This window comes from Acomys minous (assembly GCF_964271855.1).
Source record: "Acomys minous genome assembly, chromosome: 19".
Lineage (NCBI taxonomy): Eukaryota > Metazoa > Chordata > Mammalia > Rodentia > Muridae > Acomys > Acomys minous.
Window position 1 is genome coordinate 32,015,686 of NC_140499.1, and position 16,136 is coordinate 32,031,821.

The window sequence follows — 16,136 nt, forward strand, 5'->3', positions numbered from 1 at the left end:
CACTCTGAATGATCTTATTGTCTCTTGATGAGGGGATATGGCAGACCTTGGGAGGGGCTGGGTGAATTTTAATGACACCAAAGCCTGAGAGGCAACATGGCTTGGAATGAAATTAAGCCAAAAGACTACATCCTATGGGTCTCACTTTCCAAAGTCCATTTTCCTAAAGATGGGTTTTCTTCCTCTTCTTCTTTGAGAATTCCAACCTCTTTTCTCTATGTGTAATTTCCCCACAATCTCCGGGATGTGCTACCTGGCTGTAGCCCCCGAAGCTGCTACTGCGTCAGTATGGGAACAGAGTGTGACTTCATTTCAGATTTAATAGGTGTGGAGAGAGAGGGCCTGGCCCATTATAGCAAAATCTTAACAGAAAGCAGAAAAGAGGGTACAAAGCCCAAAGAAAAATACTGAACATGGGTCACGGTAGAAGGGAAAGGCTTCCTCAACTAAAAGTCCCTGTTTAAAGGGACGTAGCCTGGAGGCTATTCTGCTTTTAGGAGATTACTTTCTCTCTGCGAGGATATCTGCTGCCATTTTTTTTCCTCTTGAAATTTTACTGTTAGTTTCTTCAAAGAACTGAGATAAATTTATAGGCAGCCTGGTTCTGAGAACAAAGTGAAAACTAAGCCCCTCATGTGATCGCAGAACAGCATTAGAACAATCTTAGATCTAAGAAAGCAATCAGAGCTCCAAAACGAAGTAATAAAGAGAAAAATAGGGACGGCGTGTAGAACCGGGCAGTAAATGGCTCACTTAGGCAGAGCCGTTTCCACTTTAAACACGATGCACACACTGACGAACAGTGTTAGAAGCCAACGAGGACGATAAACTTTAATAATTCACTTCTTGCTTCACAGAATGGCTAAAACAGCAACCCAGTGGCCGCTCTGTTGAAATGTCTGCCTTGACTCTGCCCCTCATTGAATTTTAAAAGACCTCATATGTGTAGTTTTTGGTCTCCTACCCACCGATTTCATGAAAACCTCACCCTCACAAATCTGAATTCCTAACTTTATTTAAAACATTGTAAAGTCACAACACATGGTATTTTGCTTTTCAAAGCAAACTGAGAATGCTCTGTTTGTGTGGAGTTGGATGTTTGCAGAAAAACAGATGTCTATTTAGTCTGTCGAACATAAAAGGCATTCTGTAGTTAATCCAAGGGTAATATAAACTCGTCTCCTGGTCATAAAAAATATAGATGTATTTCTACCTTTCTGGGGATGAAAAACTCACTGGCACTGGACAGAATGCTGATGGAGGACCACAGGCAGCTGGACATGGGAGGACGGGCAGAGTGTGCACGCCTGTGGCTGACTGGCATTCACTCAGTCCCATCAGCGTTAAACACTAGGAGCAGACATGGCCTCTCCTTACACCTATGGGGCTGCTGTAGATAAAAGTGAAATTAGAAAACTTTTAAGCAGCCAAGGCTTACAGAGGTCTGAGGCAACTCTTTGCTTTTTGCCTTTGTGACTTGATGCAAAATGTTTTAGAATTAAGCAGTGGAAGCAAGAGAAAGCCCCTAGAACAAGAGAATTGCCTTCCCTTCCTCTGCTCTTGGATCTCTCCTCGCAACAATTCAACAACGGACTCGTTGAAATAGTTTAACGGTGGGTCTCCGTGTTGAATTCTCCAGGACCTTCCAATAATTAGTCCTTTATCTCCCTTAGATGGCTATGATTACCTATCTATTCGGCTGCTCTAAGCCACGTGCCGCTGAAATGGGACATTTCTCCACAAATATAGAATGTAGAAGGTACAGAGGCTGGTGGCTTTCAAGTGGAGCCTGTGCACAGATGGTCCCTCCCTTGCCCCTCTGCCAAGAGAAGCCTTGCTCTGCCTTTAAGTGCTCAATTCCACCAGTCCTAATTAGGAGCTTTCTAAATGTCCACCTTCCTAGACAAACCTTTGCGTGCTTACATGCAACCCCCCCCCAAATTTCATGGCACTTTCTAGAAAGGTGTACTGATGGGTCATGATTGCATGTTCTGGAATAAGAGTGGGAAGGCAGTTTCTGTTGGATTTACAGATGCTTAAGAGTGAAAAAGGCTGTCCAGAGCCACTCTGTCCAGCCCTGTCTTTACAGGACTGAAGTTGGGGCTCAGTATGAGAAGGGATTTGCCCATGTACTACTCTAAGAATAGGACTCATGTCTCTTTTGCAAGGCCCAAGCAAGCATTTACTCTGCAACCTACTGCAAATAAAGCAGTCTGCATGTTTGCACAGCTGACTCCAACTCTGTTGGGTGTACGATGGTAAGTGTGGTTTGCGGTTAAACCGGTCTCTAGCAGGGAGAAGACCCAAGACCAAATGCTGAGGATACCCGCATACTGCTGAGCAGAGAAAAATCTTGGGGAGCAGTAAGTCAGGACTCGCCGAGTCCACTTCACTTTGAATCTGGGGAACTGTGACCTCCTCGGCGTGGCACTCACTGCAGTAGCTATCAATGACTGTAACCAAAGACTACCTAGAGGGTCTCTCTCCATAAGCCTCTGCCCCCTGAGCCTGAGAACATTCTGTTTCCAGCTCTGTGGACTGTGGCTCATTTTAGGCAGTTGGCCCATGCCCATTCCCACAACAATGTAGTGTGTAGTTCACTGTGTGTCCTGCATAAATCATGACTGTTTTCCTCCCCAACTCATAGAGTCTATGAAGGGCGATGATCAAGTCTTAAGATGCCGTCTCTGAATTCTCTATAGTTTGCAGCACACAAAAGATACATTATGAACTTTGTGGCTATTAAAATGTGAGGAGTTCCAACAGAGGTCACCTACTTCCCTCTGGGGTGCCCAATTTCCAGTACATCCTGCAAGTAGCTGACAGGTCAATTTCCACAAGGTCTAGTTTATTTACAATTCATCATAAACTCTCAGTCCTCGTCCCAGCCTTGGCAATGTACTGACAGGAAACTTTTCCAGTGTCTAGTTCTTGGTATTACTCAGAACTGATTCGTAACATCAGGAGATCCGCTGTGACCCTTTTGCAGACTGTGGTTCTTCTAGAATAATATCCTTTTGCTCTGCTTTCCTTAGTCAATTCTGCCTTAGTTTCCTTTTGGACACCTTTCCACTCCCATGCTAACACCAATGAAGGTGACCCTACACTATCTATGAGAGGGGAATGTTGTTTGTGGTTAAATGGTCTAGTCTGGGGCGGGAGAGATGGCTCAGCGGTTAAGAGCACTGACTGCTCTTCCAGAGGTCATGAGTTCAATTCCCAGCAACCACATGGTGGCTCACGACCATCTATAATGTGACCTGATACCCTCCTCTGGCCTGCAGGTGTACATGCAGGCAGAACTCTGTATACATAATAATAAATAAATAAATCTTTAAAAAAAAAAAAACAAAAGAAAAACAAGAGTCGTATAATTGAATGTTGTTGTTGTTTTTTTTTAAATGGTCTAGTCTAGGCTTTCTTCCCACAAGATCAAGACAGCCACCAACAATATCTCTGAATCCACTTGATTGTCCTAGCTCAAGTTGCTCCCCCCTGGCATGACTTCTTCTCCTGCACCCAGCCCAATGTCTGTGTTCTTCAAGACCTAACCCCAGGTCATCACTGCAGCACGTCATCCCCGTAATCCTCTGGAAGAACCTTCCTGACCAAACCTTTTGCACTGAATTGCACACTGTTTTCTTACCACCTTTTCTGTGCAGATTTCTCAAATTTCATGTCCATTCCTCTATGCTACAACCAGACGCCTCCAGAATACTTATCAGACTGTGGCATATTGAGTGTGCATGTAACATTCACTTCTCACTTAATCCAAGATAGGTAACTATGCACTTTGTGGAATATTATAAAACAGAACCCCTAAATGCCCTATGAACTTTTAAAGCAAGAAATGAAAAGTCACTACTTTGGAATCTAATGTTTCAAATATTAGCAACATTATTCCTATATCATAAAAGATCATTTCTCTGCTCTTCACGCATTTGCCCATTGCAGTTTCTGATCATAGTTAGTGGTGCCATTTTTGATTTCTTTAGAGTTTTAATTAGAGCCTTCAAAATTAGCACACCTCTCAAATATGGACAGTTGACTACTTGCAATTGGATTCTGTAGCCCCCATATGCATTTCAGAACTGAGGGATCCGGCAAGAAAACAGAGCTGTGTGCAGTGGCTTATTCTTCAGAGAGATTGTTATGCAAATGTGCAAAAACTGCAGACCCTCCCGCAAACATCTGGAGCAGGATCTGTCCTCTGAAGAGTGGTGTGCGTCACACATGTAAGCCCCAGGCCCTTTCTGAATGCCTGAGAGGCACCTCTACACCTTCATTTATTTTTATCAATCATGCAAGATTTGCAGATATAAAATATTCTCAGTGTCTCCTCCTCGCTGCCTATCTTTGCAATGGTCCATTAACACATATGATTGACTTCCCGACAGGATGATTTTGTAATTTATTCTGCTCAGTGTTTGTGGTTTGGTTAGAACTAGCGTGTATAGACTTGCCATTGAAATCCCAAATGTCTCCTCTGCGAGTCTCCATTGCATGAAGAGCCCCTGGAGTATCACATTTTGATAATTATCACCACAGGTTAGAGGTGAGCAAGGGCCCACCCCTTAAGTGTTCCGAGGCTGATCTGTGTTAACCAACTATGAGTAACTAAACATGTGTGTGTGCCTCGGTCCCCGTGCTGTGTACTGGGGATCTTAGTTGAAAGATCATATCATTGGAAAAATGAGATGATGTAAAGAACAGACTAACGTAAGCCCATCCTGGTGTTCTCAGAGTCAAAAGCTAATAGTCTGAGGTGGGTATCTGTGGTGATTTTTCTGTATAGGATGGGTTTACATTAGTCTGTTTCTTTTTGCTCTGATAAAGCCCCTGCCTTAGTGGGGCATGGTGGCTCACGCCTTTAATCCCAGTGCTCGGGAGGCAGAGGCAGGCAGATCTCTATGAGTTCAGAGGTCAGCCTGGTATTCAAAGTGAGTCCAGGTCAGCCAGGGCTATTGACTTACATGGAGAAACCCTGTCTTGAAAAACAAAAACAAAAACACAAAACAGAGCAAAACAAAACAAAAAGCCCTGGCTGCTACAGTAGCAAGTGACAGATGGCTGTAATACGGCAGTTACCACAGCAACTCAGGTACCTGGACACAACATAGCTGGGAATCTAAAAGGAATTAATGTCTAGCCTATTTTTGGGCGTTTAGAACACCAGGCACACTGAAATAAAAGGCAACCCTGTCTAACCAGAAGAATTATCAGGCCAGTGACTTCTTGTGTTGTCGGTGAAGTAAGCCTGTGTTTCACACTCAATCAGACATTTTAAGCCCTTGCTTCTGCCGTTAAACTTGAAAATACACACCAATGAACTTGCACTGTATCTATCTGGTCCCCTTGCAAGGTTTAAGAGGAGACTATGCCACAGCGACAGGGTGTGGCTGGGCAGGAGTCAGGGGTCTGAACGGGAGAGTCAGCTTTGTCTTCGCTGCGCCGGAAGCATCATGGCTCTCGGTACACACCTGCTTTGTAGGGCAGCTTAGCTTCTCCCTCTTGAAGCAGCAGCAGCTGGTAGAGTTGGGGCAAGTAGCTTTCTGTCCCAGCTCGGCTAACAATGCTTGGGCACATGCCTTTGGGCATGCCTCCTGCCCACACTGTCTCCTAGACTCCGTGTGCAAGCTCTGAAGGAGGAGCTCCCAACGCCTGAGCCCCTGAAAATGTTCACCTATGAAATTCCACCAGAATGCCTAATACCCGCCATCAATCTACTGTAATGGGCTGTGTTTTCTCTTAGCAAATAATAGGCTTTACAGTCTATGGATCAAAAATATTTCTCCTCTGCAATACGGGCAGGGTTCGCAAGGGATGTACTTCATTTCTGTTGCACAGCGATGTTTTCTGTCACGGCAGTAATTATTGGATTTAAGAAACTACATTTTTCAAAGGCGCAAGCGTTGATGACTTTCCCTCTTTAGCTTTCCCTAATTTATTGCCAGCCATCACAACGAGTCTTCATTTCATTAATAAAAGAACATTATTGTGCGTTTTGCCTTTTAGCCCATCCATTATTCATACTGCTTAGGAGGCTGGGGCATTAATCTCAGGGACCCGTTCCTTGCTAACCCTCACTCTGTAGGGACTGTGTTATAATTTGCTTGCCATTAAAATTAAACTAACGAATCGATCCAGGTATCCCTCCTCATTTTGTCGTGTTTATCGCCAAGGTGAGCACACCTCTGTTTAGTTTGGCTGCCATATCCTTTGAGGGCCTAGCCACAGTCCCTGGAGATAATAGCATGGATTTTCCCTACAGTAAAAATCGCCATTAAAATGGCGAAAGGAGGCTCAAGGTGAGTTTCTGAAACATCATTTCTCATTTTCCAGGGAAGGCTAACTGGGCTCTTCTGTGCTGGCTATCTTGATCAGACACAGCATTTTGAAATTAGGTGAGTAAAAGAGTCTCCACTAGCATGACTCTGCCATCTTCACAGGCCTCCATCTGAGGGGACAATGGTGGTCTTTGCAGGGCACTGGGCTCGGGCATCCAGAGAACTGAGTTGACTTTTTTCATTTGCTCCGCAGCCCCTAGTTTCCCTATGGAAGAGAAACTGAACTGCCAGGTGCTTGTTCCTTAGCATACCAGGGAGCTAAGGAGTTTCCACAGACAGAGTTTATCCTAAGCAAAAATTTAAAAATAATATAAAAAAAATTTAAAAACCCATAAACTAAGTCTTACAGGTGTGTTAGGGCCTGGATGCTTTTACTGCAAATATAGTTTTAGCTGAGCCAAAAGGGTTATTTACTCACGGGTTGTTAAAAACGAAAAATCCAGTTACCTCAACTCTACCTTTCAAAAACACATGCAACCTAAAATTTTCTTCTTTAGAGTTCAACTGTTCATTGATTAATTTAGCAATGATGCTATTTTAAATAAGTCCCATCCTTACTCTCATGAACTTTGCATTTTTTTAATAGATTCTATTTTTAATCTAGACCCACCCTTCGCCCCCTTAAACCCAGAGGTCAGGAGACTTTGCAACAGGCCAGATAGATAAGTTTTGGGTTTCAGGTCATTTGGTTCTGATGCAGCTTCTCAAACCTGCCGCACCAGGACATAAGCAGCCACGGACCACGTGCCAACGAATGGATGCGGCTGCATTCTAATAAAGCTTAGCTCATCAGGAAGAAGGCTAGATTCCACCCGTCTGCTGTAGCATGCAATTCCTGTCCTAGAGGGCAGACAGCACTGTAAACACAGTCTTCGTTGATACTTTCAGCTCTGGCCAGCCTGAAAGGCTCGTTCCAGCTCAGGAGCCTACCCCGAGGAAAGTATTAGAAAAATTCAAGATTCCCCCCTCAATAATCGTCTGTTTTCCCAGGAGACTCTGTCTCTGGTATGGAGCATATTTTTCTCAGAAGTGAAGGAAACACAAGGCAATCCTTCCTGAGTTCTGTTTTGGGGCCTTTGCACAGACGACAATGCAAAAAAGGTGGCTCCCGACCCGGGGCTTCCTGCTAACGAGAGTCCCTGTCATGATCTGACCAAAGTTCACTTCATCTCAGCTTTTAAGGCAGTGTGTGCATCGTGTATTTGAGCCTCCTTTGACTCCAGCTTGTGAACATTTACCCTCTTTCTCCATAGACTGAGTGGGGATCCCTGCGGTGAGGGAGTCCCTTTCTGTCCTGACTATTTGTGCCTGTCACAACTCATCCTCAGGGAACGCGAGGAAAGAATGCCAGTCTCATCGGGGAACGTGACTAGGGCCCGTGAGGCAGACGTGAGCATGCAGAAAAGAATGCACATGCTTGCTTTCGAGTTAAAAGAGGGACAATGAAGTAACAATAGACTCCAAGTGGTACTCAGCAGACACTGAGGTGTCCCGGGCCCCAGGGCAAGGGTTAGATAGAGTCTTCCATTCATAACCACTGAGGGGAGGACTTAGGCGCCATGGTTTTTCTCACCTTTCTAGTTACCAGTTAAAATTACAGAAAAACATATATGTTGTTGAAATTCTCTCAGAAGAGGCCTCTGAAAACAAATCCAATGAAGTAAAATCAAAGCTAAACAGCCACCTACTTGGCTTGGTAAAACAAGGCCCAGGTGCCTCATTATTCGTGTTATTTGCTTTTTTTTTTTTTAAACTTAACATATTAAAAAAAAAACAATTTATTTTTGAGGCAAGGCTTCATTGTGTAGTCCTGACTGGTCTGGGACTTGCTATACAGACCAGACTGGCCCCAAACTCATAGAGATCCTCTTGCCTCTGCCTCCCAAGTGCTGGTCAAAGGCATGCACTACTACGTCCAGCTGTTCCTGCCTTCCTTGCCACAGCAATAGAGATGGAGTACTCCCGATTCTTTGAACCTGGCCTGAGATCTCACTCAGGGGTTACTGAGGGACAACTCAGAATCCAGTGCTCACTGTTTTCTGGAAGCTTCTCTGTCAGCAAAGTTTGTCTACGACTTGCTGGATGCTTTAAACTCACCCCTCTGTTACAGAGGAAGGTAGGGGGTAGGGTGGGCGTCAGAAGGAGTGGTCAACCCCATGCTGTGGTATCCGCTTGTCTCAGCTGCAGCACAGCCAAGGTAACTGGTGGCTACACAAGTCTCCTTGGGCACAGGGGGCAGAGGTCTGCTGCACTCACACTATGTTGAGACTCTTATCTGGCTTCAATAGGGACACCTCTTTCCAACCTGCACCCAGCAAGATACATTTAACAGACCCCATTCCTGTTAACAGCCAAGCATGATGGCATTTAATAGCCTCCCAAAGCCAGTGCCTGGTTGCCAGTGCCCTGGCTCATTACTTACTGTTTCAGGAGGGGGTTGAAGCCAGTATGCACATTTTAGTCACGTCATGCCTGGGAACTCAACCAGCCTTTTGTCCTATCTCATCTCCCCATTCCATCTTTTTCAATCTTTATAAATATATATATATATATATATATTTATATATATATACTTATATATATATATAAATCTGGTGTCCTGTTTTTCTTTTATTTAACCGAGTTACTGCATTTTGGCCATGCCCCTGCTTTGCATACTTCAGATGCAGAATTCTCTTCTGCCTGTTCTTGGCCAGGCCACAGGCCACAGGGATGTCTGCACTGGAGAAAGGTAGAAATGATTGGACTGGGTTCACGCTGGGAGGAGAGAGGGATGGAGCGGTTGTAAATGGTTCCCTGTGACTCGCAGCAGGGAGAAGCGAGGCTTCCAGGCTCAGGGGGTGATGGGCTTTTGAGTGGTAAAGCCTCCTAGATAAATGGGCCAGGCAGAGAATGCAGTTCCCTGGCTGTAGGCAAGAGAGTGGAGTTGCTAAGAAAGGATCAGGGCATGAAAGAGAGAGAGAGGGAGAGAGAGAGAGGGGGGGGGGGAAATGGACCCCGTCATGTCTCCACGAGCGCTAAAATGTCAATTAAGAGGATCCCACCGATTTGAGGATCGCAAGGTTTTAGCAGCTGACACCCTCACGTGAGCTACTGTGCAAATGCAAGCGGGGCACTGAAGTGCTCGTCTAAGAGCAGTGTGAACGCCAAAAATGCTTATAAACACAACTGGGAGCGGGGTCGTTTGCCTGCAATGATTGTTTATGTTGAAAAGTTGGCCTGCCACCGTGGGTAGATGAACGTTCCCACTTGCACGGAGATAAAAGGGAAGCATTTGTGATCAGCAAGGAGAGCATGTTCATTCTGGGGCTAAATGGCATTATAAAACTTCCTAATTAAGCATAGACGGCAATGAGATTTTAGTGTCGCATCTCCAGTTTAGCTTTACACACTGTGTACACTGTTTAGTGCAGCAGTAACTATAAACATTGTTGTTACTGCCCCCAGCTGGAAAACAGAGCAGTTTATTTGTGGAAGAAAAAAGAGATTATCTCCCATCTGCCCCTGCCCATTACTCAAGGACGTGTCATTTTGCCTGCCGATGGGAACCGTCACTAAGCTTGCAGTTAGTCTTTTTAATACTGGGTCACATGTATTAATTATTATGTTTACTTGACACTTTCCTAGGAGTTTTGTAATTCCTCAGAATTTTCCTTTTTCTGAAATTAGATGAATTGAGGGATGCCTTTCTTTCTTTCTTTTTTTTTTTTTTTAATTTTTACACAAATAAGGATAGATGTAATTAGACACACTCTATGCCTATATTTCACCATCTATCAATTCTACATGGAGACGTCTGGCTGATATGCCCCAGGACAGGGGACATAGGGTAAGAAAGGAAGCAGCATGGTACAACTCAATTTACATAAAGTATGAAAGGGAACGAGACGAATTACTACAGGTAGACATTTCCGTCAGCCTTCACCCCTGGGACAAAGCCGTCCTCTGGGAAGGGCCCAGAAGGGTGTGTGGGGGAGACTTCAGGAGTGTGCTCAGTAGGTGGAGTCTACTGAGGAGATGAGAATTTGGGAAATGTATGTTCTTCAGTGTTAAAAAGTCAAAAGCTGGGTCTGTGTGAAGGCAAATCATAGTTAACTCCCCTCCCCCAAAGCTAATTTACTTAGGGAGATGAAACAGTAGATGTGGGATCCCCTCCCTTAGATCAATCCTGAAGGGCACAAAGAGCCTTTTCTGGAAAGATTCCTTAGACACTCTTACTGAGGCTGCGCGTTTTCCTGCTACAGGCAGCTCTAGAAACCATCATGACCGTACCGCATTTGATCATTCACCAGAGTGTCCCTGCTCTGTCTTCCTAAGCCCTTTGTTTTGAGACTCTAATTATAAAAAATAATTAGGAGCAGTAATCGTAGGGGAGATTTATATATTGTACCTAAAGTATTATATCATATATAAAGCATATATGAGTATAAATGTCTTCCCCCTGTAAAACTTGGCAGTCTGACGCACGACACAGTGTCAGGCGGGCACTGCGTTTTGCCAATGGACGCCATTCCTTGAGCAGAACAAATGCCGGAGCTGGGGCAGCTTTTCTTGGCAAGTGCTACAACATGGAGCTTTTACCTGGAGATCATTTTGGAGACATTAAGCTGAAGAGAAGTTCCCTAGAACTTCTCAGGGTTCATTTCTCAAACCATCGCAAGCCATCTTGCTTGTGGGTAACTCTAGAGAGATACACACACAATGCCCCTCGCAGGACATGCCAGGGCCATTGACTGGAATAGGAAACGGTGGGACAGAATTCATAAGCCGGTTAAACAAGTCAATACTTCCCATAGACCCCCTTGCTCAAGCAGATAAGCCAACTAAATAATCTGACAATTACAAAATTCATAAAGTAAATTCATGCAGTAGCTAGTACATAGAGGGGAGTTTTGGGGAGAGAGAGCAGGGGGAGGAAACGGTAAAACAAAAAAACGAAACAGAAAGGTGGAGAATTTGAAAACACAAGCTTACCAACACACACAATGCATTCTGTAGCCCACTGTACTTGGAGGCATTTCTACTGCTAATGTGTAAATGCATTGTTCCATCATCTAAGAAGGTTAAGGCTGGGCTGGACGACTTTAAAATGACAGTATATGCTTCTACAGACCACACACTGAAGTGCTACTGTGGCTCTGTTTATTACAGGACGGAAGAGCACTGGAAACATCAGTGTTGCAATCAGCAACAACAGGCAAAGGCTTTGGCATCAGCACGGGGGATATACTGTCCTTTTAACCGTAAGGGGAAGTCGATACTGAGCATGTGCGCGATGGAAAGAAAGCTGGCAAATGTCAGTGTGAATAATGGGTGGAAAAAAAAGGAATGAGGGCGGGGGGGTGTGGCATCTCAATCAAGATTAAAATGAAACCGATAAAGCAGCATATGGACTGGGTAACAAATCAAAAACATGTTTATCCACTGAAGGAACTGGTAAATGGAGACTGCCAGCACGTTGCCATGGAAACACTGACTGTTGAGCTGCACCATCTCATACCTTATCCAATACATTCCTGGTTGTTGGTAGTAGTCCAAAGACCCTGATCTCTTGATGGTAAACCCGTGGTCCAGCTGAGCAGAGAGAAATGGGGCAACTCAGTGGATCAACATTGTGCTCAAGAATTAAGACTCCAGTCCAAGCGCTTCATTAACTACGTACGTACGTACACACAGTGATGAGGCTTTTTCTGCAGAGCAGCTAGCTAATAACGTAATCTGCACATTGAAAATAAAATAAAAATAAAAAAAACACAAATCCCTTACGAGTATCCTGGATGCCAGTTTGTTAGGATAGAGCTGTCTGTCAAACAGGTTTTGGAATATATACATTTAACAACGTCCTCCAATTCAAAAGCTGTAAATACCCCTTCTGATACACAATAGAAAATGCTTTACAATTAAAACTGAAATCAGCTTTAGTCACTGTGAGCTCACAGACTGGACACCCTCCCGAGCAATACCCGGTAGGCTTAAACACACAGCGTTAAAATTAAGAAATAAAAGAGGAAAAGAATGAGGTTTGCAAAGTGCACAAATCACAAACACTTAAGAGAGAGATGATCTTACAAAAAAATATATATATATAGCTATTCTTAATTTTATACTCTTCAGCTAAAGAGATGAGCTAGTACAGTTTCTCTGGGAAAATAGAATTAAGAATAACTTTCTGTGACCACTCAGAGCTCATGTGTACAGGTAAGCGCTTAGCGTTAACAGAAGGCACGGCAGATACAACACACAGTAAGTTCCCAGTACTGTCTATTCTAGAACAAGATATTAGCTTTGGCTACCTGGGAGTAAAAGCCTCAGTCTGGAGAACAATAGTCCTGCTGCTTGCCTGCGGCCCTGTTCTACCCACCCGGGATGCACCTTGCTTTGGAAGAGAGAGTCTGGAGCTCTTTCAAGTGTCTCAGTGATTTGATGCTCCTGACAGCTTCTACTTCTAATTCACAAAAGGCGGTTCAAAAAAACGTGCCAGGGCGCCAGGCATTCAAACTCAGCACCACTCTGAAGATTTGGTGTTCTGATTGGAAACTATGTGTTCAGAGAAAGCAATGTGTGGTTTTAATCTTCAAAATATATTCTTTCTTTTTTAAGAGAGAGAAAAAAAAAAAAAACCGAGCACACTTGCTCTCTAGAAGCTGGTTGTTTGGCCTCTATTTCAGGCCACAAAGAGGGTGATAAGTAACTAGTTCTCTACTGCCATCTACAGGCAGAGTGCCATACAGCAGGGCACAAGGGCCATTGAACCACGCGCTTCCCAGCATCACAATTATTATTAGCTGATTAGTATGGATTTGTTCAATTAGACCGAAATGCTCCATTTGCATGGGCAAAACTCAAAAGGACAATGTTAAAGCATTAGGAAAATTATCAACTAAAACAGTAAACAGCATTAAATGGGAGAAAAAATTGGAACTGGCACCGCAGTCATGGGTTCTTCATCAAGCTGTGCAAATCTAACCCTGCCTTCCGCCTCTCAGCTCTCAGAGAGCCCACCGTTAAAATGTCACCTCTAATTCCATCTCATGTCTATAAATAGCATTTTAAGCATCCTTTTGTTTCCCTTTCTCTTCTCTTCTTCTTTTTAAAACTCGCCCGCCAGCTATGAAAAGTGGCAGGACAATGCAGTCCTTTTCAGAGGCAGAGGACCTCAATATCATGGGCAGCGTCGGATCCTCCACTGACCACACTGCCTGGCTCGACAGTGCTAGGCCACCATCTTCCACCCTTTCAGAAGGGCCTCCTGACTCCCACGAGCTCCAGTTGGTAATTACTCTCCCAGCCAACTCGGGACCCTCGGGAGCCTTCACGTGGGGTCATCATTTGGTCTCAATACAATGTGTGGAATGAGAAAGAGAGCAGGAAAGTGGCAACATGAGAAAGGCAGTGTGGTGCAGACCATGCATTCTCACGTGTTTCAGAAATGGCACCTGTGAACAGAGGGGCGGGGGTGGGGGGTGCTGCTGGGATGCTCCTTTGTTCTTCTGTCACTCAGGAAAACAAGTATGCCATAAACTCCTGTATAATCATTGCTGCCCTGTGCCAGGTAGACTTCTAACTAAAGAAAGGCAAATCCTACTTAGAGGATGGTGACTATTTGTTTCAAGAAGGAAAAAGAAAGAAAGAAAGAAAGAAAGAAAGAAAGAAAGAAAGAAAGAAAAAATTTCACAAATGGATACTCCAGTCTAAATTTTAAAAATTCCAAAAGTGAATATAATTTAAAAAGAACAGGACCATGTAAGACAAAAACAATTTAAAGTAAGATCCATGTATCTCATAGCCTGCTGGAAATATATATGTATGCTCAGAGGAAAATCTGTTTTAAAGGAAACTTATTTTTTGCTTTAATTTATCAAACAGAAATAGTCACTGTGTTGTATTCATTGGAGAAGTTCTTATCATGTGGAAATAAAACCAGAATTATTAAATTGTCAAGTGGTCTTTATATTATTCATAAAAGGTTTATTTCACCTTTCACTAAAGTACAATTTCACAAAAGATTATTGCTTTGTGGTCATACTCAGAGTTTAGAAGGGAATATTATTTAATTCTGGGGTTTTTTTCCTTGTGATAAAATCACTACTTAGTCTTTGTGCTTTGGACCAGAAACAACTTTATGGAATTTGTCAATGTTCTTCTGAAAGCTAAAAGCAAGGCTATCACACTGGCCAGCTTCTAATTCCCAGCTCCACCCCGATGCCTTGAAGCTTCCTAGGGGTTTTTGTAGAGCTGCGAGGAAAACATCCTGGAGCAGGTACATAAGGGTAGACCCTTTCTTTTGAAATTGACATCAGCATTTTTTTATACTTGAGACTTGAAGGACAATGGCTAACCTGGAGATTATTCCACAGTCCTGTGCGATGCCTAAAACATCTGAAAATATGCATTCAATTCATGTGTAACTCAATGTTATATAGGGCACTCTGTAACTCATATTTATAATGCAGTTTGGTTGCCATGGAAAATATGTTAGTGATAAAATGAGACCTCTGATTTCAAAATAGCATTCATGCTGGGCACAATGACTCACACCTCAGGAGGCTGAAATAGGGTTGTTTCAGGTTTGAATGAAGCCAACCAGTGCTACATAGTGAATTCCAGGTCAGCATGGTGTACAGGGTGAGAGTTTGTCTCAGAGAGAGAGAGAGAGAGAGAGAGAGAGAGAGAGAGAGAGAGAGAGAGAGAGAGAGAGAGAGAGACCAAATAACAAGACAAGAAAACCCAATAACAAAACAGACAAAGGCAAAAGGAAACAACTGCATTCAAAATGATGTAATTGTGTTACTTAGAAAAAATATCCGTGAGAACTGATATTCCGTTGAGATACTTTGATGAAGTTTTTAAAAGTTCATAAAGATTTGGTTCCAGAATTTATCAGTGTTTGATTAAGATAGGATTTGTCCTCAAAGATGTATTATTTGCTAACTGGAAAATTCACACAGAAGTTTCTGTCCATAGTCACTACAGGACTCCCAGAACACTAAACAAACCATTACTGAACAGCCAAGGCCAATGTAACCAAAGACCAATTAAAATGAAATTATGGGGAAAAAAATGAACCAAGTGGGACAAATGCCCTCTGTAACAGGAATGAGCTCTGAGTACGAGCAGAGGAACATTGCTTTTGGTGGACAGTGGTGCTGGGAATGGTGGCCCACGGGAAGCAAACCTTTGGAACACCCAGGCACACGAAACTAGAGCTTGGTTTAACTGTGTATCCCCCAAGAGATAATTGCTTGCAAAAATTCCTGGTGGAGATTAGATGGTGACAAAGAATGCTAACACTCTGGAAATTGTGGAGGACTGTTTTGTTTTGTTTTTCCGCACTGAGTTTTTTTTTTGGAAAAGAGATAGAGGCAAAAAGAAAAGCTTGAATGTGTAAAACCTCATCATTGCTGAGGAACATCCCAAAGAGTTTACATTCTTTGGGCAACCGTCTGTTTACTCACATGTTATCACCCACACTGTATTGGAAAAGGTCCCTGGAGGACCGTGAGGGGCAAACAGTGACAGTGAGAGCACATACTTGCGCCTCTTGCAAAGTCAGGAAGTCCCTATCAGTCAGTTACTAATGAAGACCTGCTTAGTGACCATCAAAGAGGTCACTTACACAAATCTTAGCTTCGGCACTCCAGCATGATCAAAAACAGAAAGAAAAATGGAACCCTGAAACACCCATAGAAAGGATTAGTCACTGAGCACTGCGCATGAGCTGAGCAGCCGGGCGTCCACAGTGTGAGGACTGCCCCAAGATTTGCTATCGTCCGTCTTAAGTTCTTTGTA

The 16,136-nt window shown here is 43.6% G+C and overlaps 1 protein-coding gene across 10 annotated transcripts in view; it reads right to left on the reverse strand.

The window, feature by feature from the left end:
• DCLK1 (doublecortin like kinase 1) overlaps positions 1-16,136 on the reverse strand; it is a 286,204-nt gene that overhangs the window by 5,633 nt on the left and 264,435 nt on the right. For 4 of the 10 annotated variants that reach the window (XM_084768720.1, XM_084768722.1, XM_084768724.1 and 1 more), the window contains one exon: positions 11,848-11,921. The exons of 4 other annotated variants lie outside the window; for them this stretch is intronic. In XM_084768720.1, coding sequence (XP_084624846.1) covers positions 11,848-11,921 — 74 coding nt within the window. Of the gene's footprint in view, positions 1-10,694; positions 11,922-16,136 lie in introns of those variants that run through there. 2 more of the 10 variants (XM_084768718.1, XM_084768714.1) reach the window with 1 other exon arrangement.